Source organism: Sciurus carolinensis, chromosome 18 (genome assembly GCF_902686445.1).
Source record: "Sciurus carolinensis chromosome 18, mSciCar1.2, whole genome shotgun sequence".
Classification (NCBI taxonomy): Eukaryota; Metazoa; Chordata; class Mammalia; order Rodentia; family Sciuridae; genus Sciurus; species Sciurus carolinensis.
The window spans coordinates 24,902,031-24,927,584 of NC_062230.1; the positions used below are offsets into that span (position 1 = coordinate 24,902,031).

At 44.6% G+C, this 25,554-nt stretch overlaps 1 protein-coding gene across 1 annotated transcript in view; it reads left to right on the forward strand.

The window, feature by feature from the left end:
- Positions 1 to 15,013, forward strand: part of Usp31 (ubiquitin specific peptidase 31) — a 74,536-nt gene extending 59,523 nt beyond the window's left edge. Inside the window, exons 14-18 of the mRNA XM_047533029.1 lie at positions 4,373 to 4,531; positions 5,981 to 6,133; positions 8,067 to 10,711; positions 10,824 to 10,881; positions 12,603 to 15,013. Of these exons, the coding sequence (XP_047388985.1) occupies positions 4,373 to 4,531; positions 5,981 to 6,133; positions 8,067 to 9,634 (1,880 nt within the window). The 3' untranslated portion in view covers positions 9,635 to 10,711; positions 10,824 to 10,881; positions 12,603 to 15,013. The remainder of the gene's footprint in view (positions 1 to 4,372; positions 4,532 to 5,980; positions 6,134 to 8,066; positions 10,712 to 10,823; positions 10,882 to 12,602) is intronic.
- Positions 15,014 to 25,554: the final 10,541 nt, after the last annotated feature.

Here is a 25,554-nt window from a genome sequence, read left to right on the forward strand (position 1 = left end):
CCTACTTTAGGTGCCTCCTGTAAGTGGATCTGTGCAGTATTTGTCCTTTTGTGGACTAGTCTGTCCATGTTGTAGCCCGTATCAAAATGTCCTTCCTTTTTTAACATTGACTAACGTTCTGTTGTATGCAGGTGTCACTTTCACAAATGGCATGCACTTCCAGTGTTTTTTCTGTAAGTTGTTGCTGTTATTTTACACTGGTGTGTTGTGTCCAGTTGAACATTTATTAAGCACTTTATATTTAGCTTGCAGTGGGCTCTGTCACACCAGAGATGAGTAAGTCCCAACCTTTATCTTCCAGGAGTGTAATCAAATAGGGGAAGATGTAGAGACAAATAAAATTTAAGAAGAGTCATAACATAGTCAGGTACAGTGCACGTGCTTGTAATTCAAGTGGCTCGAGAGGCTAAGGCAGGAGAATTTCAAGTTCAAAGATAGCCTCAGCCATTTAGCGAGCCCTGTACAACTGAGTGAGATACTGTCTTAAAATAAAAAATATGGCTCAGTGGGTAAGCGCCCTTGGGTTCAATCCCCAGTAACCACCACCAATTCCCTCATGCCCCACAAGAAAAAGGAGCTGTAATGTGTAGTAGGTTCTGTGGTAGAGGTGTGTTCTGTGGTTAAGTGTGAGTAGTGGGTGAAGGTGGGGGCTGAGGAGCCACATATACCACAGTGGCCCTATGTGTTTGCATCATTTAATGATGTCTTTGTGTAACTATACTCTCAGGATGTTCGGACAACAAAATTACCTTACGTGTTTCTCAGAACATACTCCTTTCATTCACCAACACATGACTGTATTACCATTCTCCATTGCTGAGCATCTATATTATTTCTGGTTTTAAACTTCTAATCTACTACTGATGGGCATCTTTCTGTGTAAGCACTTTTTCTGAATTTTAATTCTGCATTTTCTTGAGATTGAGTCTCGGAAGTTGAAGTACTGGGCTGAAAGCATGTATGAACCATCTGGAGGCCGGGCACACTGCAGGGCTTCTTGCTTGGACATGTGTTCGTGTGGAGTTGGAGTAAGGGTAGTGCTATTAATTTGGTTTAGCTGTATGTGGTTTCCAAGACACAGCTTTCTGCATTCTTTATACTCAGTGTATTTCCCACCTGCTTCTCAGGGACTTTATTTCTTCATCAATTCATTGGTTTTTGTTAACAGTACACTAGCATGCTAATGCTGACGTTGATTTGTAAAGGCAGTGGAGATGAAGGCGGGCTGGGCTCTTCCAGTGGGTGTTGTAAATCCCTGAGACTCTTTCCTTAGCAGGTAGCCTCAGCCCTCCCTTCCATCAGCGTGGTAGAAGCAGTGTTGTTGCATGCTCCTTTCTTTAGCCTGCTTTTTTCCCCAGTAAGAGGATAGGAGGCCAGAAAAATGACAGGATACAGCCTCTTCTTTTTTATTTGATTTTACTTTTTTGGGGGGTACTGGGGATTGAACCCAGGCTTCGCACATGGTGAGCAAGTGCTGTGCCACTGAGCTCCATCCCCGGCCCTCCGACCTCCTGTTCTTGAAACCCGTTTAGTTCAAGGTCTTTGTATTTAGACACCGTAGGCAGCAGTTGTTTGTGAGAGGACTGAGCCAGCTTTTGACTGTATCTCATGGTGGAGTGGCTTGGAATTGCCTTGAAGTACTTGCAGGTAAGGAAGTTCCAGTTGAGCAAAATGTTCATTAAATGCTTAAATATATTTTACCTTTGTGTTTTGATTTAAGCCCAATTTAAATTGTGATGTTTTATTTAGTGTCTTGCATGTTTTTGGGTTTCTGTTTATGGGGGCCCTTATGTAAAGGTTATATCTAGTTGGATTGTTGGTTTTGTGGCATTACTAGTAGTATCTGTGTTCTTTGATACTACGCTGTGGAGTCATAGATTCATGGGCCCTTAGAACAGGAGGAACTTAGAGGTGATTTCACTTCACTAATTACCTGACATAGTGCTGACTTTGCCAGCATCCCTGATTGCTCTTTGTCCAGCTTCAGCTTTGGTAAAGATGCCATCTTCCATTTAGAGCACTGCTTCTCAGGACAATATGGACTGGCTTGTTTGCGTGCTTTCTAGCAAGAAATTATTTGGAAAAATAGGACGGTGCTAGGTTTTATCATATGTTGCTTTTTATGTAGAACAGACTGGAAGTGCCTGAAAAGCTCGAGGCAGCATAGTTTAAGAAAGGAGTTCAGGTTAGAAGCTGGACCGCCTTCCCAGCTCTGTGGCCTTGGCTGGGCAGCCTGCTCTGACTTGGGGACGACAGTTGTGAGCAGGAAGCCAGCTTGCCTTTGTCTCGGGACCTGTTACCTGAGAGGTGCTCAGAGATGTTGGTTACTTCCCCTTTCCCATGCTGAAGCCACATTGTTGCTTGCCTGATGTATAAAATGTTTAGAGTACATTTTAAATACCCCAGCATTGTTGAGTTAAAGATACTCTCCTGTTAAGTTTTCATTTGGAGCGTCTGTTCTGATGTGTTCTTTGTTTCACTAGTTCCAGCTATAATTACATGGTTTGTGTATGGCTAACTTGTGCAAGGATCTAGAGCAGAGCTTCTCAAATCATCTGCGATATAGGCCTTGTGTTTTCTATTTTAAAATTTCCAATCCTTCACGAGTCAGCTCTTGTAAAAACACAGCAAAACAAGGCAGCAGTATCGGATTGCGATGTCAGTTTTTGAAAGCTTCTCTCCATTTTGGTGCCTCTCTTGTGGGGGTGGCACCAATCTCTGGCTATAGTTTGAGTAGCACTGGTCTGGGAAACACCTCAGAAGGTAGGGCTAGGAAGAAAAGCAAGTAGAATTATTTTTGTTTGCTCATTAGTGAGTTATTGTGCTGCCTTCGTTTCCACACAGTGATGCGGAATAGACCCAAATCAGAGCAAGGTTATTGTCCCCTTCTCTTGGATGTCTCCCCACCCCTTAGGGTTCTAACTTCAGTTCATCACCACCTCACCAGTGGGCTTATATACATCAGGCCTGACCTGACACTATGCAAGTGTTTTTATAGGTGTTCGCTGCTGTGTCTTCATTTCTCTCCCCTCTGATTCTTGCTGTGTTCATAGCTGCAGAGGAACTTCCCCACATTTGTAGATTCTTCCTCTGCTCTTCATTTGGGGGCCTGTTTGGTATAGTAACCCTTCCCTGTCTGGGTCCCTTTTATCTCCTATCATTCCACACTTGGAAAAGTAGTGTGGCCTCTTAAGGGTTTGCTCCTGGTGCCTCTCAGGACTTTCTGTGCCCTGTCCTCGGGTATACTGAGTGTTTCAGCATTCAGCTAAATGTTCTAGCACTCATTTATTCTTGCTCCAGTAAATGGATCTTTTTAGAAAATGTGATAATAATGTGCCTCTTTGGATCAAACTTATAAGACCCCTTGTTACATCCTTTCAGGATGACTTGGCTTCATGGATTTTTTTTGGGGGGGGTGCTGGGGTTGGAACCCAAGCCTCACGCATGCTAAGCATGCACTCTACCTCTGAGCTACAGCCCCAGCACCAAACTCTGAAGTTTTTGTCTTTTCTTGCTGGTGCTTGAATACTCTTTTATTTCTACCTCAGGCTTGGAATTTAAACTGGAAGAAGACTTCATGCCTTTATGAGTGTGTATGTTCTCAGCTTGCCAGAGAACTTCCATGGAACATTGTTTGTGTCACCCTGAGGGAAGCAGGGTAGGGTAGGGATTGAGTTCAGGCTCAAGAATTAGATGAACCTGAAATGATGCAGGCTCTGTCCTTCATCACCTGCATGATGGTGGATATGCTGGATAGTCTTTGTAAGCCTCCATAAAAATGGTGGTGATAATAAAACAAATCTCAGGATTAAATGAAATGCTTGGCATTAAATGTTAAATATTAGATACTGGATTAGTAGTGTTTTTTCTCTCTATATTACTTTATGTCCCTAATAAACACTAAATATTGTAACATACTTAAGTCATGATTTTTAATGATTTTTAACCCTGGAACTATTGCCATTCTGGCTGGGTAATTCTTTGCTGGGGTGCTGTCCTATACGTTGTTGAATGACTAGCAGCATCCCCAGCTCTGCCCACTAGGTGCTGGGCACTTCCCCTGTCTCTCTTCAGTTGTGACAGTCAAAATGTCTCCATTCTTTGCTAAATATTGGTCTCCTACAGGGATAATTGTTCGTGGTTGAGACCCAGTAGTTTAAATAAATAAGTATATTGTGTTTTCTAAGATGAAATAGCACTATATCTATTTGAAATAGTTTGGAATTTCTTGAGGCATGTTGTTTGAATATGGTATGGAATTTGGATTTATTAAAAAATTTCTTTCTGTGTGCAGACTTAAACAGTTCTTAAATTAGTTGTATAAGCCAAAGCTCCTCCTCCTCTGGTACTGACCATGGTCTCTTTTTGGCAGCGTACTGCAAGAACTCCGTGGATGGTCTCTGGTACTGCTTCGATGACAGTGATGTGCAGCAGCTGTCGGAAGACGAGGTGTGCACGCAGACGGCCTACATCCTCTTCTACCAGAGGCGGACAGCCATCCCGTCATGGTCGGCTAACAGCTCAGTAGCTGGTAAGGCCGACTGTTGTTCTTGGGCAGGTTTTTCCAGAGCAGAAAATTGTAATTCATGGATGTCTCACAGACTTCAACACTACCAGTTTGAGCAGATTAATTTTCAAATTTCCATTTAGTCTGGAAACCAACATGATTGCAATTAAGGAAGTGGGTGGAGTGTGCTGTGAGGCAGCTGTGGCCCAGCACAGTTCAGGCAGTGGTGGGCAGAGCCTGGTTCAGACAGCTCGTGCCATTTACCTGTGGGATACATGCATGGATGAGCAGGGAAGTAGCTCGGCACGCTGCTGTCAGACCTCCTCTTTGGGTTTTCTTGGAGCATGCCCCATCTGAGCCAAAATGGGTGGATGCTCATAATCCTACCTCATGGGATCCTTGCATGCATTAAATTAGGTAAAGGCTGTGAACACACTTTGTAAAGGGTCAAGTACCATTAGAAATAGTTCTTTTTTCCAATAAGATCGACTTGTTCCTTTTGGGAAGGAACTGACAACTCTAATAGATGGTTTGGATTTAGCCTCGTGGGATCTAGCCTGATATGTTAATAAGCATAAACCAGCACCCACCCACAAAGCACATGCAATCACACATAATCCAAGGAAGGGCACATGTGCTTCCTATGGTAAAGTTTGACCCTAAGAGACTATGGCAGAGGACAAAACATGGTAATATATCGACAGGGTAGGGTAAGGAAGGCTTGGTCTCCAAGCCTGTGAGGTGTAAGTTCAAAGAAGAGGAAAGGAAGCCTCACTCAAGTACAGTGAGCTCTGCTGAGCCAAACCCCTCACCTCCTTGACAGGAAATAGAAACTCAGTTGCTTTGAGACTTCCCTAGGTGCCCTACCAGAGTGTGAGATACACTCAGAAATGACACGCTCTTGTCTGCTAAGCCAGTAGTGCTGCTTCACATAGTCAGCTTCCACTTTCTGTTGCACTATTACGTATTGAAGGTCATGCCTGGAACAAATAGGAGCTAGGACTGATGGACCTATAAGGATGTATGTGTGTGTTGTTAATGTTATAAGATGATTGAAAATTTCTCTAAGGTAGTGAAACTAAGAACAGTGCCTATTGCTCTTTCTTCTCTCTGAGTCAGATTTTACTGCAGGTGCTCAGAACAGTGCCTGGTGTGGGGATGCTTAATACATATTTATAGAATGAACAAATGTTTGAGTTATTGTCTTCGTTCCATCTTTTGCCAACTCTTAAGGTTCAGACATTGCATTTGGAAGTGTTCATCACTATGCTTGCCTCTCCTTCCTGCAAACCTTGAGTGTGCAGGAGTTGACTTCTGTGCTTCATCTTTACTGGGGTACCCAGCTGTGAGAGTTCACGGTGTCCTCAGGTCACCAGTTGCCCTCAGCGTGGCTCACAGCACCTCGTGAGGGTGCATGCAGCGCAGGCTGGCCACAGGGACCCTGGCTCACCTCAGCACCCACCTTTTCTGCAGGCTCCACAAGTTCTTCCCTTTGCGAGCACTGGGTAAGCCGGCTTCCAGGGAGCAAGCAAGCCAGTGTGACCTCTGCGGCCTCCTCCAGACGCACCTCCCTGGCCTCGCTCTCTGAGTCTGTGGAGATGACCGGGGAAAGGAGTGAAGATGATGGTGGGTGTAAATTTTGGTGATGGGTTTCCAACACAGCAACTCACAGACACAATGCAGCGTCCCTCAGGGTTAGGAACAGAGTCCCAGAGAGATTGTGAGAGCACTCTTAAGGGGATGAGAGTGGGGCTGCATAGCGAGAAGTAGCATTGTGTGTGGACATGGTCACTGGCTTTTCCTCTGTGACCCAGGACTTTATCCGTGTCATAATTTTCCACTTTTACGATCTAGTGTGCAGGCTGAAGCTTTAACTGTGTATGCCAGTCCCCCCCCCCCCCCTTTTTTTTTTCCAAAGTGCTTTTACAATTTTCAGAATGGCTGTAATGGCTCAGAGAGGTTGTGCCTTGCTCAGGGCCACCTGGTGAGTCCCAGCCTGGTGTGAGGCCCCTGACACTCTTAGCTTCAGGCTTATTATTCTGAACATAGTCACAATATAAAAACTGGGAAAATCTGATTAAAAATGGAACTCCGGCTTTTTTTTTTTTTATCTCAAACCTTCATTTACCGCTTAAGTAATGGCAGGATAGACCTTGGTCCTCACAGGGACCCCAGGTGGCATGGGAAAGATCAGGTGACCACGGTACTGAGAGCTGGAAGGGGAAGAGGGTGAGCTCAGCCTCTGTAATGAGGACGGTGACTCATCCTCCAGCGGGTCTCACTCTGCGGCCAGCATTTCGATCGCTGTAATCTGTTTCTACTGGTGATGGATAATTCTGAGAAGATGGAATGGAGCTCAAAGTGCAGGAGGTTGGAAGAAGGTGGCAGACTAGGAGATTGTGTCAGGTTCCAGCTCGGCCACCTCTTCTGGCTTATTGCTGTTTGATTTGTAAAATAAGAACAATGAACTATAATTGCTGAGCTCCTTCTGTCTCCTAACATTTTATGAAAAGCCAGCTAGAGCCTTTGCTTGTTTAGGTGGAGGTTATATTCAACATAGCTTGTAAACTTAGAATTCACTGTCACTTTAACAATAAGTCTAAATATGGGTTACCTCGATCTACTTTTAAACAGTGTAGTTGGTGGAATCAATATCCTCTTAAACTTTATCATCGTTTAATGGTGCTGGGTGGGGCCACAGAACAGAGGCTACCTCTTAGGAATTTATGTAGAGTTTCGTAAATGCCACAGCTACAGTATCAAGTGTGTATAAAATTCAATTTAGAATACTTTCTCTACAAGTTTTAAGCCGCTACAAATACTAGCATATTGTTCTAATTATGAGCGTTTTCTTTGGAAGTATTAGGTCCCTTAGGATCAGTGTGTATTGTGCCCAAGCCTCTGGTTCCTTCCATTGAAACCTCTTGTTCTTCTCCACTTGTCTAGTGGATGATGGCAGACTCACTTGCACGTGGTATTGAGTGGCGAGCCACCGGGTGATGGGTTCTGGTATTAGCTCCATCTTTAATTATTTGTGTAAACTTGAGCAAGGACTTCCCTCTGTGAGCCCCAGATGTCCTCCAGGCAGAGGAGGAAGCTGGGTTAGTAGCTTCCGTTTCATGAGTATCTGGAGTGCCAGGTCCTGTGCTGGCACAGGACTTCTAAGATTTTCTTTAAGTCTCGCGTAGGACCAGCAGTCAGCAGACAGCGTCCTGCAGCCCACAGGCCACTGCGGCCTGCTGCCTTTTTTCTGTATTAAAGTTTTTTACAACGCAGCCACGCCCATTTTGTCACCCGTGGTTGCTTTTGTGCTGTGGTGGTGGAGTTGAGCGGTTGCCCATGCATCTTAACATTCTTACTGTGGGCCTTTGCGGGAAGTGTGCTGACCTGGAGGTAGAGCCAGGAGGTAGAAAGAGCAGTTTGCTCACCCCTGATCTAGAAGATCCCTATTTTATAGATAAGGGAACTGAACTTCAGAAGGTTGGAGTCACATGGTTGTCTGTGACCTCAGAATATTTTTGTTGGTTTAGTTTAACAGAATTCTTTTTACTGTGCTCAGGTGGCTTTTCAACTCGGCCGTTTGTGAGGAGTGTCCAGCGTCAGAGTTTGTCATCCAGATCATCTGTTACCAGCCCCTTGGCTGTTAATGAAAATTGCATGAGACCTTCTTGGTCCCTGTCTGCAAAGCTGCAGATGCGCTCCAATTCTCCTTCCCGCTTCTCAGGGGACTCTCCAATTCACAGCTCTGCCTCCACCCTGGAGAAGATTGGGGAGGCAGTGGATGACAAGGTCTCCATCTCTTGCTTTGGCAGCTTGAGGAACCTTTCCAGCAGTTATCAGGAAGCAAGTGATAGTCACAGTCGACGAGAGCACAAGGCTGTGGGCCGAGCCCCACTGGCTGTCATGGAGGGTGTTTTCAGAGACGAGTCAGACACCCGCAGATTGAACTCCAGTGTCGTAGATACACAGAGCAAAAACTTAGCACAAGGGGATCGCTTACCACCAGTCTCTGATGCATTTGATAACAATAACCAGATTGCTTACGTGGATCAGAGCGATTCTGTGGACAGCTCTCCAGTCAAAGAAGTGAAACCCCCAAGCCACCCAGGCTCACTCACAAAGAAACCAGAGAGCACAACCAAGAGATCCCCTAGCTCCAAAGGCACTTCTGAGCCAGATAAAAGCTTGCGGAAGGGGAGAGCAGCCTTGGCAAGCCAAGAATCATCTCTTTCAAGTACATCCCCTTCTTCTCCTGTTCCCGTGAAAGTTTCTCTAAAGCCTTCCCGCTCTCGAAGCAAAGCAGATTCTTCCAGGGCTAGTGGAAGGCATTCATCCCCTGCTCCTGCCCAACCCAAAAAGGAGTCTTCCCCCAAGTCCCATGATTCCCTCTCATCCTCCTCCCCACAGAAGCAGAAGTCTGCTTCTGCCCTTGCTCACACTGCTTCCTCTACATCTGCCAAAAAAGCCTCGGGCTCCTCCACCAGGGGCCCCTTCCCTCCTGGGAAGGGCAGGACTTCAGACCGGACCTTGAGTAGGGAGGGCTCCAGACAAAGCCTGGGGTCCGACAGGGCCAGCGTCACCTCCACCTCCAAACCCAGCTCCCCTCGGGTAAGCCAGACCAGAGCTGGGGAGGGCAGAGGTGATGGCAGACACGTGCGGAGCTCCTCCATGGCCAGCCTGCGCTCCCCCAGCACGAGCGTGCGCTCTGGTCTGAAGAGGGACAGCAAGTCTGAGGACAAGGGGCTGTCCTTCTTCAAGTCAGCCTTGAGACAGAAGGAAACACGGCGGTCAACGGATCTTGGCAAGACAACCTTGCTGTCTAAAAAGGCTGGTGGGAGCTCTGTCAGGTTGGTCAGTAAGAATGCCGTGGATGAGAAGGCCGAGAAAGGCTACCAGCCTCCAGGCCCCCAGCAACCAAATGCAAATGCAGTTGGAAAGGAACAGCTTGTCTCCAAGGACCCTGCCTCCACCAAACATTCCCTGCTGTCTGCTCGAAAATCCAAGTCTTCCCAGCTGGATTCCGGACTTCCCTCATCTCCCAGCGGCAAGCAGCCTGCTGAGAAAGCCTCCAAAAAGTTACCTTCTAGCATGCAAACCTCTGCACGGCCTTCGCAGAAACCTCAGTGATGTTTCTGCAGCCTAAGTGTTCTATCTGTAAAGATGTTTATTTATTTAGCACCCCTCCTCTCCCACCAAAGCCCTCTATGCTTTTTTGTTACTTTTTGGGTCACGTGCCTGATTGTGTGTGCGTGTGTGCGTGAGTGTGTGTATGTATGCAAGGAGAAGTCAATTGTAAATTGTTAAAAGCGTCGCCTTATTCTGCCATTGAACCAAATAACAGCCATAGGCAAAGCATTGATACCAGGCTAACTGGAGTAATTATAGACAATACCCTGGACAGTCCCTTTAGCAATTATATATATTTCTTTTTAGAGAACTCTAATGACTTTCAGTGGACATTAGGGTCTTGAAACCTGTGAACCAGTTAAGCTATCATTAGTGTGTGGAAGGGTGAGTTATTTGACTTGGGTTTCATCTGAGTAGGATTTGTCCACACTGCGGATTGTCGAGTGGCACCAGGAGTGCTAAAAACTGTGACAATAACACATGAAGCAAACCGAGGGAAAAACTGTTGCTTTCTGCACTTGCGCCCCATCTACCAGTCTCTGTAAAGGGCAATATTTTAACACTAATGTTTCTCAGGTATCTATACTCAGCTAGTCTAGGATGGATGTGCATTAGTAAATGGATTAAAGAGGAAGGTGATGCGTGGGTGACTGTCATTTCTCCTATTGTCACAGAGACATGGTAGAGATAGAAACAAAGTCTTTCACTACCTTCATCTCTGCAGAAATGTGCATACCCTCATCTGTCTTAACTCTTGGGATATGTCCTAAGAGGTAGCAAATTGGATAGCCAGGAACCAGTCACGAATTAAAATTTTTTTTCCTTCTACATTTGCTGGCTAAGGCCATTTGGATTTTGAACTGTAACAGAGCAGTTAACACCTTTGAAAGATTTCCTGGAAAAAAAAAAAAATGGATTCTAAACTGGAGGCTTGAGTCAGTACCATTCTCCTTCTCTGGTATTGCTTTTTTCTGTTAGAAGCTGAAGGCTCCGTGCTGCCCCTGCCTGCATGCTTTTGCTGCCTCATCTCGTAGCTTGGAAAGGAAAGAAGTCACTTCCTGCCAAGAGTCAGTGATGGTATGTTGAAGTGATGTGTGACAAAGTATTATAGATGCACTTTGGATCCTGCTTGTCAGTTTTCATTATGACTGCTTTTCAGTAACTCATTTATGTCTTCTTTGTGCCGAAGGTTTAATCACGTGCCCAGAACTCACAAGCAGAATTTGGAGTGTGTTCCATCTGGCAATGTGAGTGCAAATTGCATTTCTCATGTAGAAAAGGGAGAACCTCATAGAAATCTCACAGATAAGCAAAGCTATAGTTTTTCAAGCTTTGTGGAGGTCTCCTGGTCATCATTTCCTGCTCAAGTTTTAGCTTTTGTTTTGTTTGCTTTTTAAATATCAAGAGAGTCATGGTTCTGATTCTCCTTGAATAGCATGTGTCACTTTGCCATAAAATATAGAATGCTAAGTTTATGTTGTTGTTACTATTATTATTATTTTTAATATTATTATTATTATTATTATTATTATTTTGGTCATAGACTATTCAGGTTCTTCCTGAACTCATGGTGCACAGATCCATTTATAACCTCCCTTTTCAGTATTGCTGTGTATGAAGTAATTACAACACATGCATGCATAGCTGTGAATTCTGCCCTGCCTCTTTTTTCTTTCTTTTATTTTTTTCCATGAATACCTCTTGGGAAATATTTCCAGTAGGTTACTTCACTTTGTTTTGCTGCTGATTTGAGCATTAGCGGGTAACTTGCAAATCTGGAGGTCATTATGTTGAGGGTAGCTGGAATTTTTGACCCTGGCAACAGTGGAGACTTAGCTGTTCCACTTGTGAAGGTTACCATAGTGCCCATGCCACTCATTCAGCGTGAGCCGTTGCCGGGCACCCAACCCTGTGCTCGCCACTTCACTAGGTGTCGTCCTCGTGCTGTGATGTCGTGGTTTCCCAAGGCGGCATCGTTCTGGGCTGTAGCCCAACTGCAGGACTGGCCGCCTTGGGTTCCATCACACCGACAGCCTCGCCGGTGTTCAGCCACCCCTCTGGTTTTCCTGTATTGCTTTAATTTCCTGAAAAAGATGCACCAACTGTGGGATCATCGATATCAGGAATTGAGCGTTTGTCTAATTTGAACCTCTTGTCTTTGTTTAGCAGGTAGGTTTCATTTGAAATCTATCAGCTCTAAAGCAGTCTTAGGATTATATTTTGATTAGGCAGAGGGTTTTCATAACACTTTTTTTCATAATCAGTTAAGCATTAATAGAAACTACTTTGATTTTTACAATGGTAAATATTTTTATTATTGAGTCCTATAGGAATGGATTTTCCATTATGTGTAATGCCTTTAAAAAAAAAAAAAACCTCTACAAATCTCTTTAATTTTCCATGGGATCTAGAAATAAAATTTCTATAATATAATAAAATCTACAAACTATATGTCTATGGAGTTTAGTCCTTGTTTCAGTTTTAATTAAATAGAAAAAAATGCCAGCAAGTATTATATGGCATTGTCCAGGCACCATTAAGCTTTCTATTTCCAGGGTTAGTAAACAATGAAAATTTAATTTTTCCTAACTACTAAGTATAACCTTAAGCCACAGGAAAGGAAATTTTTTCCAAAAGTTTGAAGGTGCTCTTTCAGGTGGGAATATTTTTACTTGGTTCAGTTCTTTGTTAGGGTCAAGGATTTTTTTTCTTCTTCTTCCTTGTATAATTTCCAATTATTATTTGGCACAATGAACATGTATGTGCTTTGGGGTCAAAATCATCTGCTAAGGGTGGTGGGCCTGGGTTTCCAGTTGACAACCAGATGGTCCTGATGACAGGGGTCCTTTCCTTGTGGGCACCAAATAGTCACCAACGGTAGTGTTGCATTGGTAATGTTTGTTTCCTTTTTTTTTTTTTTTTTTCCCAAATCTTTTTATTCTTGATTTCTCTTTCCATAAACATCCAGTGCACTGGGGCTGTATCAGAGACTGCCCTCCACCTCACCTTTAATAAAGATAAACCCCCTAGAGAATGCAGAAGCACAAGGAAACCCTCTCCTGCCTTTTGTAGTCTATCATCCTAAAAGCAGCCTAACTGAACGTAAGTCATAGCAGTGGACTTGGTAGTGTTTGTGGTGTGCTAAAATGCTGAAATTGCCTGGGAGGCTGCCTAAACTCTTTTGTAATCCTTCTTCCATCATCCATTCATTCTGCAAACGTTCGCTTAGGGCCTGTTTGTGTTTAAAGACATGCTGAAAGCGTCAGGAGTCTGCTGTAGCTAAAGAGCCCTGCCAGCACAGTGCATGAGGCAGGGAATGCCGGCGATGCTAAATGGAATGACAACCCTGGTCAACAGAAAGATCCAGTGGATTCCGGCCAGGCTGCTAAGGCTCGTGGGCCCCTTGAGCATGCTTGTTTCTGCCTGGAAACGAAAAGTCCCTTCTTCATCTCTGCAGACATCATGCTCTTAGATCCACTGGCTCAGGATGAGCTATCTCTACTATTTAGGAATTGGAAAATCCAAGTCACCTTTACGTTAGAATTTGATCATCTGTTTGTCTTGAGGTGGATGTGAGAATTTTTTTGCTGGGTGGGGAGAAATTGTCATCCCTTTAAATTAACTATCATGGAAACATCAGGAACAGTAGTGGCAGCTTTAGGGCAAGTGGAGCAGAGAACGGTGAACAGAACTCATTTATTTCAGAGAAACTTGTTTTTAGAAGTAGATGGACATCTGATGTTACATTTCATTCTGACAAATTACTGAGGAGCTGAAGTTATGGTTTCCTATGTAGGTTGTTATAGGATACAGAGATAGTGTTTCTGGGTTGGAGTTTTGAGATAGTATGCAAATCATAAGCACAGTTTAAAACATTCTGGAGGCACATTGAAACTCATATTATTTGGAGTGGAGAAGGGTGAAATTTGCTGACAAACCAGTGCCTGTTGTAAACATAAACACAGACGTAGCTGTGAGTGTGCACGCTTTGTCTTTAATTTCATTAATTTCATTGTTATTAAACCTGACTACATTTTTTTTGGATGGGGGAGCCCAATGCCTTTATTTAATAGAACACTCTGTGTCTCACACTGCCTTTTGATCAACTCCCAATTGTTTTTGCAACCGCGTTTTGAGCATGACCACTCACGATTCCCCCAGTAATGGAAATGGTCTTGCATGCCCTCCATCTAACCCAGAAAGCATGCTCTTACTACCTATGCAAGCAACCAATAAAAGAAAAGACTACACTAAATGTTAAGCTTAAAAAAAGAGGCAACTCTTAGATTATGGATCTCTATTTTTGAATTTGCAATTTTTAAAATGTGGCTTAATCATCAGTGTAGATGAGCATGAATGTGATCTCTTGGTTTGCTTCGCATCTATTTCTCTTTGCCAATTTTTTTGATTATTGGTAAGATTGTGAGTAAAATAATAAGTATTTTGGAAGCAGGAGTGGAATTGGAGATGTTGAACATACACTGGTGTATATACTGTATTTAGCCTGAAGACTTTCCTAAAGTATTTTGTTCTAAAAATAACCTGCCATTTTCTATAGATTTTAATTTTTTATATCTTCTAGGGTTCTATCGTGGTCACAAGGAAAGAATGTGGCTTCAAATAGTGCTAACAATTTTCAAATGCTTTTGTAGAGACTTAGAGCTGTTTTGGAAAGCTTTGGAGCTTCCCACCCACTGGTCACAGTAAGAATAAGGCCTTGGAATTTATGATAGTGTTGTACAGTGGATTCTGATCTAGATCCATCTCATGTTCGTTTAAAAGCAGTGTTTCCCAGTTTGGGGGAGAAAGGGGTTCACAGCAGACTTGAGAGCCACTTCTGAATGACTTATCTGAGAGTGTGATATCAGTGTTCACTAGAATCATCTAAGGAACTTTTAATGCCTGGGACCCCTCCCAAGCTTTTGATCTAATTAGCATAGGGACTGGTCCCAGGAATTATTAAAGCTCATGGGTGTTTCTAATTTGTAGTTGGAATTGAGAACCACTGCAATACCCCATCCCTTTGCCGAGAACTATGGCGATAATCACTGCCTTACAAAGTCTCAGGAGTGATTCCAGTTGTTCAGTTGTGTTAAGGAGGAAAACATCAACCTCTTGTTCAGAATGCGAAGCCTCTGTGATTCCAGGCCTGATTTGGGAGGTGGATGGCTTGGCATCTGCCTGCTGGTGGTCTTGGGGTTTGCATCCTTCCCCAAAATCTCCACCACCAGATTCCATGGTGGGTCAGAAACCCATTGAGGAGAAGGGAAGTTCCTCCAAGTGAGAACATTTGGGAGAAGAAAAATAAAAAAACAAAACAAAACACAAAAACAAAACAAAAAAAAAACAACAACAACCTTTCTAGCCTTGGAAAAAATCTGTCCCTGCTTTTGATAGAACGGTTGCCTTTTTGTAGTAATTAAATAGCAAACCCCAGGCTGCTGTACTCAGCTCACTCTCTACTGTAGCTCACTCTTACCCAGAACGTAGTTTCAGAAATTCTTTTTAGTTTGAAAATGAATGTGAACATTTTACTTGGGATAAAACAATTTTTTTTTGTAACCCTCATTGCTATTTTTTTCATGTAATTTAAAAAATAGTCATCCCAAAATTCAACAGTATATGTTACCTATGGAGGCAAATGACATTTAGGTTTAATCTGTGGTGAGCTGAATGCATTACATCTTCAAAATAATCTGCTGGGCTCGGGTGGTTTCATCCTGTCGAGCATTATGCTGCCTACAAAATGAAAAGAAACACTTTACCTGATATTTTCAACATTTCAAAGAGTAAAGATAACAAGGAAATGTTTCTTTAGAAAGGCCTCCTGGAGGAGGGAAGATTCAATATGAAATTTCCTAGGTGCTATTCTACATGGTGAGGTTTCCTTATGCCAGGGGGAAAGGCAGTTTCGGAATTTCCCAAGTTGAAGTTCTCCTGGTAGGCCTGTCGGGTATGCATTTGTGTTCCGTATGGAGTTGCCCATCAACTGTGCCTCTCACCACTGGTTAAAACTGAATTCAGGCCCCATTACCAGAGTAGTTTCTTGGTTGAACTTTTCCGTATTTACGCTGTAAAATCTGCATGTATATCACTGTACACAAAATGCTTTGGTATTGTTCACACACCGTCCATAGTTCTGTGTAATTTTCTTCAGTTGCACAGAAAAGTGGAAGGCAGGATGTCTTCCTGGAGGCTGGAAGAAAAGTTGTATCATACATTTTAAATTATTTTAGGCCAGTGCATGAGATGTATCACTGACTTCTGTTATTTATTTGTATGTTTTATTATTCAAGGTGTATGCACTTTCAAGAGGCAAAATTTATATTTTTATGTTTAAAACGTTTTATTTCTGAAACAGCAGTTGATTATATAGTATACAGTTGGAATTAAAAGTGGAAAATGTAACAAAATATAATAAATTTATTACATGATGCCCTCTTCAAGCCACATTCCTCTTGTCTCCCCCTTGCCAACCGATATCTTTTTGGTGTTGACTAATAATATTTGTACTGCATCAATCTACAAAATGCTTCAGACTTGCAGTGTTAAATGTCAAAAAGCAAGTTACAGGATACATACAGATGCCCTCTATGTAAAAATTTACAACAGAAGGAGCACATCCCTGCGTATATGATTTTGAGAGTAATTGTTATTCCCATTTTCTCCTTGATAATCAGAAGTGTTTCATCCTGGGCTAGGGAGCTGACAAGAAGGAACTCACATTCTGACTCTGTTCCAACAGATTTTCAGTTTTATATTGTTTTTCTTCTCCTACCAAATGTTTATGATAGGATGAAATGACAGTATAAAAGGGAACATCCATTTCTTGGTCCTCTCCTGCTCCCATCTATTTAGTATTTTGGTTTTTGACAATATACTCTTCTGAGGCTGTGTTTTTCCAGCTGTCTTTCCTATCCTTCCAGACAGAACTCTCTGCTGAGGATGTCACATCACTTATGACCATTTGGGGGCAGTAGAGATCGCCATTATCAAATGTATTTAGAAAGTCCAGCCTGCTGGTGCTTAGCCTCTGTTCTCTGAGTGTGGCAATGCTCATTCCCTATGAAATGAGGAGACCAGCATCAGTGAGCAGGGGTTCCCCTTCAGGTGAGTATCCCCAGCCATCACATGTTCCAGGAAACTGGTGGATACAGATCATAGAGCAGATCTTATTTTCCTAAAGACGGCATTGTGGTTTAGGGTAGGGAGAAGGAGATGGTATTTCTAACCAAGGACCAGTGTGAACCATGTGTGAAAACCAGAGGTATTCACTTGCAGCACTTACAGCTTCTTTTTTTTTTGTTGGGGCGTGGTATTGGGAATTGAACTCAGGTGCACTCAACCAGTGAGCCACATCCCCAGCCCTATTTTGTATTTTATTTAGAGACAGAATCTCATTTGCTTAGCACCTCACTTTTACTGAGGCTGGCTTTGAACTGGCGATCCTCCTGTCTAAGCCGGGGTTACAGGCGTGTGCCACCATGCTCCGTGCTTCTCTTGTTTGAAATGATTCAATTTTGCTTTAGGTTCTATTAGTTTAACCTCACAGTACAATGATTATTCAAGAGACTTCATTATTCCTGAAAGTGTTAACATGTCACAGAATTTATAGATTAAATAGTCATACAAATATCTAAGGATCATTTGTGTGTCTCCTTAGAACTGGGAGGGTTGCTTTTAAATACTAGGTGTCTCCGAACACTTTTGTGCCTCTCTAAATTCCTGAAGGAAGATGTGATAAAGCCCCTTGCCCTGGACCCAAGTTTCTTTGTGTCCCAGTGCCCTAGGAGTGATCTGAGTCCTGACTTAGCCAGAATGGCGGGAGGTCTGCCTCCAGCCCCAGCACTCACTCCCTCTCCTAGGCAGACTTGGGTTCTCCCAGTGGGAATCTTACCTTTTCTCGATGGCCCTGTTCCCTCTTTCAGGCATCTCCATGTGGCCCTGATAGTTGAGCCTCTAAATGTGTTGGTCTACCTCAGCAAATCCTTTGGGATTCAGTCTTGATGTGGTCTGTTTTGGCCATCCATGTTTTTCACACACTGCCAACATTTGCTATACAAAGGGGCAGCAAGGACTCTCATTACCCATGGTGATAAAATTCAACACATATAACCCAGTGGCCTTGCACCCCATTTTCAGGGGTTTGTCATTAGTTAGGCCTGCTCTTTAGATTTGCAGCAGCCCTGTCTTTCTTGAGAGTGGGAAGGTGATATGGGACCACAGCAATTAGTCCGAGTCAGGCCTTCCTGCCACCAGTGGAACCTTGAGCATGTGGCGTCCTCTCTCTCCTGTGCCTGCCTTTTGTTTAAGAAGAACCCATAGCACCTGCAGTATACAGATCCAGTTCCAGGGACGCAGTGACAGCATGTCAGTTATGTCTGTCCTCTTGTGGGGAATGGAAGGCATTGGGGTTTGTGTAGTGTAGACCAAAGATGGACTGCACCAACCTCAGGGTTCTCAAAAGTTTGTGTGGGTGAGGTGCCAATTTTCTGTCACACGCAAATTGGAGTCCAGTCCATGGAGCAGTGCTTCCATGTGCCAGGCACATAGTGGTTCCTTGGTAAATGTTTACATGCTCAATTAAAGGGTTGACTACCTAACTGTTCTGCATTGACTTTCCGGATGTCTGGAAGGTGGAGAACAAAAGAACTTGCTTCCTTGAGTTGTGAAGGTTTAGTGGGAATGAGGCTTAAAGGCACTGTGCTCAGCTCCCAGGCTGCGCTGGGCAGTGGTGCCACTGATACTCATAGCAATGGGAGGAGGGGCAGTGGGGCGTGGCTCATATTCCAGGCTGCGCTTTCTGGAAACGCGTCTTCTCGAATGCGGGGCAGGAAGCCATGAGTGAAATGGGTATGGGAGGGACCTTCTGACCTGCTACATTTCTCAGAAGTAAATGCCAATCCAGGGCGAGATTTTTAATTTAGGGGAGAGATGATATCCAGTGCCATAGCATGGTTACCATGACAACGACATGGCATCACCAGAGAGCCTGGCTAGAAGTTTGTGCCAGGAATCGGGGTGCAGTGTGTGAAGGCAGACCTAGAGCAGCAGTGAGCGGACGAGAGGGAGGAGGGGAGCACCTGCCTGGACAGGTGATGTGCTCACCTCAGGTGCACACGGCTGGACGCCAGTCCTCTGACCTTGACGTGGCTGGACAACTGTGACAGGCTACTCAGCTTCTCTGGGCCTCAAATCCTGCACCTGTAAAGTGGTTTCTACGTGACCATTGTGGAACTTAATTGGGCTGGTTGGTTTATTTATATTTAACTTTGTTTTGGATGAATTTGGTTTTATCTACTCTATTTGTCCACATTATGTAAGAATTGTTATTTTAATAGTACTTCTCAGCCTCTGAACTCTTACTCCCTCATTCTCAGGTTCATCATCCATCTCCCCCAGTGGAACGTAGTTCCCACGAGAGCAGAGTCTTTTGTCCGTCTCTTCACCTGTACCAGTATTGTTTGAATGCTTTCAGCCCTGTGCAATAGAACGTCCAGCCAGAGCCCGCACCCCTGGTTCCGTTTTACACATACGTATACCAAGGCCCAGAGCGTAAATAACTTACCTCCAAATTGCAGAGTAATGAGTGGAAATCTTCGGTGTGAACTATGAAGTTGGACCTATTTTACTTCACAGCTTGTATTTTTTTAACTTATTCCTCCAATGCCCTATACTATATTAAACAGGAAAATTTAATAATGAATGTAGGCAGCTGCGCTTGGTAATACAGTTAGAGGAAGGGGTCCCCTTGGATTGGATATAATCCTTTTCTTTGCAATCCCTTAGTAAGGTATACTCCTGCAGATTCAGAAAGTGTTGAAATTTCTACATTTTGGTAAAAGAATTTAGGAGAGCCTCCTTGGCTTGATTAAAAAAAAAAAATGTACAGTAAATTTGTAAAACCGGTTAAGCGAATTCCATTATACCCATCAGTCGGCTTCTCCTAAAAGCAGCAGCTTGTCAAACTGTAGCGCAGTGATCAAAACCAGAAACTACCATTGGAACAGAACTACACACTACAGACTGAACTTCACCCATTTCTCCACTTAGGTCTTTCTTCTGTCTCAGAATCCAGTCTCAGATCCCATTCTGCATTTAGTTGTCTCCACAACTCCTCAGTCTCTTGTGACCTTGATGCTTCCAAAGAGCACAACTGCTGCCACAGATGTCCTTCCGTTTTGGGTTCGTCTCGTGTATTCTCATGAATTGATTGAGGTTTTACTTTTGTTGTGTGGCCAAGAGTACCACAAAAGCAATGTGCCCTTCTCAGTGCTTCGGGGGGAAGGAGGCGTCGATAATGACTCATTACTGGTGATATTGACCTAGATCACTTGGTTATGGTGGGTTTCAGCACTGTAAGGTTACTGGTCTTCTTTTCATCATCATTATACAACTTGGTGGAGATGCTTTTTTTAGGCCATGCAAATACCCTGTTTCTCAAACATTGGGTCCTATCAATTTTAGCATCTATCAATGTGGTCCACATCTATCAATGTGGGTCTCGCCTGCAGTGATTTTTATTACTGTGGCATTCTCAGAGTGAAAGAAAGATATTTTTAAAAACTCACTTGATCATCCAGGGGCAGGGCAGTTGCAGGGGTCAGCTCAGTACGGCAGGGGTGTCCTCCAGGATCACGGCTTTCTCTTCTCTCTGCCGTTCTCAGCACGCTGCTTGTCCTCAGATTTGGCCTTCCTTGACGGATAAAGTCCTGCAAATGTGACAACATCAACTGAAGAAGGTGGCACCTTTCTCTACCTAGGTCTCTTCTCACCAGAAAGCAAATTATTTCCCAGATCCACCTCTGCTCTCTGAAAACCTTCCTGCAGATCCCACTGAGCAGGATCTGGGTCGCCAGCCCATGACCAATTTGCAAGGAAGGTGAAGGAAGTATCAGGTGGTCCCAGCAGGGGTGGGGGCGAGGGTGGGGGCCCTGGCACAGGGGACCCACGGGATCGTGAGTGTCCTGTGGGCAGCCTCCGTGTCTGCCACGTGGTACCATCCTGTTCCTGGGGCAGTGCCCTGCTGCCTAGAGTTTTATAGTATGCCATTACCCAGAAGCACTAGGGCGCTTGACTGTGGAATCAGAAGACAGCAACTAGGAGAGTGGATCAGGGGAATGGGGAGGTCAGAGGGACACCCAGGTGGCAGGGTGGGCCCCTGATGGGACAGCTTCCCGCTGTGCAACGCCCTGGGTTTCATGGTGCCTTAGTCTCCAGCACAGTACTGCACCTTTGGTCTTTCAGTGCTTCTGTCAAAGCCCTAGAGACCTCAGGAAGAATTTTGGAAGGAAGTCAGAGAAACCTGCCTGCTATACCCACCCACCCCTGCACCCAAGGTTGTCCAGAGGGAGAGGGGCTGAGGGGAGGGCCGTGCCCCGTGCATGCGTGAGTCTTGCTCTGGGGGCCTCCCATGCAGGCTGGTGGCTTGTTTGGTAAATAATGACATTGTTATAAATATTTAATAAGTCGAGGGACTGCAGTGCATGAAAAATTGATGAGGTCCCTGTGTGGGAAACGCAGGCTTTTCTCTACGTGTGCTCTGGAGGAGGTAGTTAGAGTCTGACGTCTGCTTAGGCTGACACCTGTATTTGTGGTAGGGCTGATGAATGGCCAGGGAAATATTCTCCATGTTTAGGAAGCATCAATCCATCATGCTGGAGTTTAGGCTGAGGGAGGAATTCGCAGCCATCAATATTCCCCAAGTTTATTAAGCACCGTGTGCTGCGGGAGACGGAGCCCCGCTCTGGTCTCGGGAGCAGCGCCTCTGGAAAGGGCAGCGTGCTCCTTGATGAATGGCTTCAATAAGAAGCAGCTGGGAAGTACCTTCAAGTAAGAAACTAATAACGATAATTAGACCTTTCTTAATCATTTATTTATTTTATAATGTATGCCCTGCCTGCTTCTGGAAAAAAGAATGGAAGGGCTTGCATTTGAAACCCATCTACCCAGGACGGTTCCAATGAAGATAAACAAGAGATCAGAAACCGTATGCATGGAGTGGATTTTTCTTAATCAACTTTCCTGTTACCCGCTGAGAATATTGTATTCCTTTTCCTCCGCAGTCACCTCTTGCTTCCTGCAGCCACGGAAGCAGATGTAGAGCAGCGGCCTGGCAGTGTCACAGGGACAGGAGGACGAGGTGGAGTGTGACGTGACCTGTAGCCTCAGCATCTCAGCGCTGGGCTCCAAGCCACATTTGCATTTCATTTATCATCACTCCAAACCAATCTGTGTGTCTGCAGCAGGACAGCATGAAAAATTAATGCCCCTGTGTCAGGCAGAGCTCATCAGAGGGATGGTGCAAAAGGGAAGAACAGAAGGGCGACATGCCTGCTACTTTCAGCTCGACAGCCACTCTTGTGTTCCTGAATGCCTGCTGCCCAGCCTGTTGGGGCCGATGGGCTTTGGCACGCGGGGGGTGAAGGGCAGAGAACATGCCTCTGGGCAGCAGCTCTGTCCACATGTCAGGAGCTTGCCTACCCGCTGCCCAGTGAGATCAAAAGTCCTGTGGTCAGAGCTGGGTGACCTGACCCATCCTGGACACAGAGGAGGTGAAGGATCATCAGGATTCTCAGGAAGCAGGCTAGGGCAGAGGCTCCAGTGTGGAATTACCTGGGGAACAGTTGGGTGAGAGGGTGTGGAAGACTGAGCTTTTATCTGTTGCTGAGACGCCTCTTGAGAGGTGTGTGAAGATTTCCCAGCATCTTTAGATGCTCAGCAAATCTTTGTTCCATGTGACCCAGAATTAGCTTCTTTCTGGCCCAGGGTCATAGAAGTAGAAATAACTACCTCTTCCCTGCCTCAGGAGTGCGGTGGTGGAGTGTTAGAGCCATGGATCCTGGAGTCCATCTGTCTGGGTTCAGATCCCAGCTTTACCACTTTGTGACCTGGGGCGAATTGTTTTAACAATCACGTGCCTTGTTTTCTTCTATGTAAAGTACATAGAAAAACATGTGGTCCTTGGTATTACTGGTTTGCTGACTTTTAGTCCCCTGGTCTTCATCCAAGGTGAGTGGATGGGGAAGGGCTACGGAACCCAATGACCTACCCTTGCACCTGACCGAAAAAATCCACTGACTGGAGCTTTGGAATGGGAGTTAGGGTTTTGCTGACTTGCTGAATGGCTTGGGGGAAAAAATCTAAATCTTCTGCCTTGTTGACCCACTGAAAATAAGAAGTCTCCCTTTTCCACCAAAGACCAGAAAATTTGATATTAGGTTTATGCGATGAACCACCCCACCCCAACCAGTACCAAGCAAGGCCCTCTTACATGGTAGAGACAACCCTTTTCTGCCCTTTATGGAAATTGAGTAGTTGAGTAGTATTTCTGAATGTGAGGGCAATGGGTCTCTTTACTCTTACACATTAGATTTCCCTTGGGAATTAAAAAAAAAATCCACAACCCTTAATCTGGAGATTCTGATCCAATCAATCTCATGTGAGTCCTGGATAATGGGATGTTATATTTCCCAGGGTGGTTCTGATCATGGAGCCCAGGTTGAGAACCTTTAGTTTACTTGATAATTGCAGTATTTAATTCTGGAATATACTTCCCTGTTAAACAGAGAAGGAAGTGATGAATGAGTCAGGAGAATCTGCTGGAGGCATATAGGATGGTGTGGTCATGAAGAGGCTCTATACCTCTGCTGTAAGGGCTGCAATATGGTTTTGCATGGGATGTGGATGATAAATATGGTCAGAATGGTAAAAGTGGTTCTGAAAAGGCCAGAGTGTGGGAAAACACTGGTTTGGGCTGGTTTGGCCACCAGAGACTTGCTCCCACCATGTAATAGGAGCTTCCATCCATGCTTAGCAAGTGCTAAGGCATTGAGAGAGAGAGAGAGATTGATTTCTCTGGATTAATGATCTTGTCCTCTGCAGTAGAACCTGCTAATTGTTCTCTGTAATCATTCTTCTCTATTTGGCTAGAGGCTGCATTTCCCAGACTCCCATCAAGTCAGTATGGTCACATGACTAAACTCTGACCAGTGGGGCATAAGAGGAATTGATATGGACAACTTCCAGATTGCATCTTTGGAAAGAAAGCAAGTTGACCTCCACTTTCTGTCTTTCCCCCTTCTTGCTGGTTGGGAAGTTGGCAGGGCCTGGAATCAGCAGCTGCCTGGGACCCAGAAATGGATGGTGGATGCCAGGGAGAGTAACAGAATCCTGCAGCTCTGAAGTGCCCATCTTTTGGGCATGCAAGGGAAGATGAAGACCAGCTGTCTTATTTAGGTTAACATGTTGTTGGGGCTTTGTTTCACGGGCATAGCCTGTGCCCTAGTTAATACATGCTTCATTTGGTACTGATTTTCTCACCTTCCAGAATTCCAGGAAGAAGATAGAGAAGAGTAGAAAGAGGAGGGACAAGAAGAAGGGCAGAAGGAATGAGTCGGAGATTTTTGTCACCTAGCAGATCTGTTATTCATCTCAAGTACCAAAAAAGTCTTCCCTGATTCTGTGACTTGGTCGATCACCCTTTGAGTCCATATCGTAATGCTTCTTTAATTCCAGGATCTCTTGATTTGCAGCACGTTTCACACCCGTGATTTGACACACTCCTTTGCCTCTTGTGCCACCTGCAGGTTTGCTTTCACCTGGCTCAGGTTCTAAGTATGTTGTCCAAGGCTTGCCAGGGCAGGAGGAAGAGCACATCAGTCTTTGACCCCTTGAGCCATTGCCACTGGGACTCTGTGCCCTGTTCCCATGGTTGAAACACGGACCCGCTGTTCCAGCCAAAGCCCGGAATTTCAATGTAGATTCCCAGCTGCCTGGGATTTTGCTAAAGATTTGCTCATTTATTAAAGAGATATTTATTGAATGCCCACTCTGTGTCAGCTGCGGCACACTAGACACTGGGGATATGGTGTTGAGCAGATGTGACATGTTCTTTGCTTTAATGTAGTTTACAGTTAAGTGGAAAGAAAGGGATGTTAATTGAATAACCCCATTGACCCACATTATTCATAGAGAAATGTTTGTGTTTTTCTACTTTGTTTAGTTCTATCGGAAAAATAAGAAAAGAATAATAGCCATCAGTAAGCATTCTCTTGGTAAAAGGGAAGAACTCTAGTGTCATTCTGATTCTTAGGATTTAGGTTTTTCTCTCTGATGGGACAGAAAAGAAAGAAGCTGGAGAAAAGGCTTTTACAGCCCACATGACAATTTAAAAGCCATGTTTCTAGCTCTTTCTCTCTTTCAATATCCCCTTGGAGTGGCCTAGCTTCAACAAAAGGGAGGGCTGGAGGCAGCTGCTGGAGGTGTAGGTACAGGCCATCCACACCTAGAACCTCCAAAGGAACCGGTGGAAGTCTCATTGTCAGGGGAAGCCGCAGCCCCACTGAAACTCATTGCCTTGAGAAGATAACTTGCTGTTAGGGTTTGGGTACACAGTGTGCCCCCAAAGCTCCTCTTGATGCAGGAATATTCAGAGGTGAAATGATTCGATTATGAGAGCTGTAACCTAATCAGCCCGTCCCTGTCTGAATGGACTGACTGGGTGGTAACTGTAGGCAGGTGGGGCATGGCTGGGGAGGTGGGTCAGTGGGGTGTGTCCTGGAAGGTGCATCTTTCCCTGTGGCCTCTTCTCTCTCCTCCTCTCAGTTTCCCGACCCCCCATGAGCTGAGCAGCTTCCCTCTCTGGGCCCTTCCCCCATGATGTGCTGTTGCACCTTAGGCCCAGAGCAATGGAGTCGGCTGTCTGTAGACTGAGACCTCTGGAACTGAGAGCCCCAAGTTAACTTTCCCTCCTGTAAATTCTTGTCAGGTGTTTTGGTCACAGTGATGAAAGCTGACTAAAACGCCAAAAAAAGTGGTAAAAGGATTTCCTCAGTTTCAACTTCCCTAAACCCCATAGCATTTGACAAATCAATGAAGGGATTTGTCAGTAAGTTCAGAACAGTCAGGGGGACATGTCC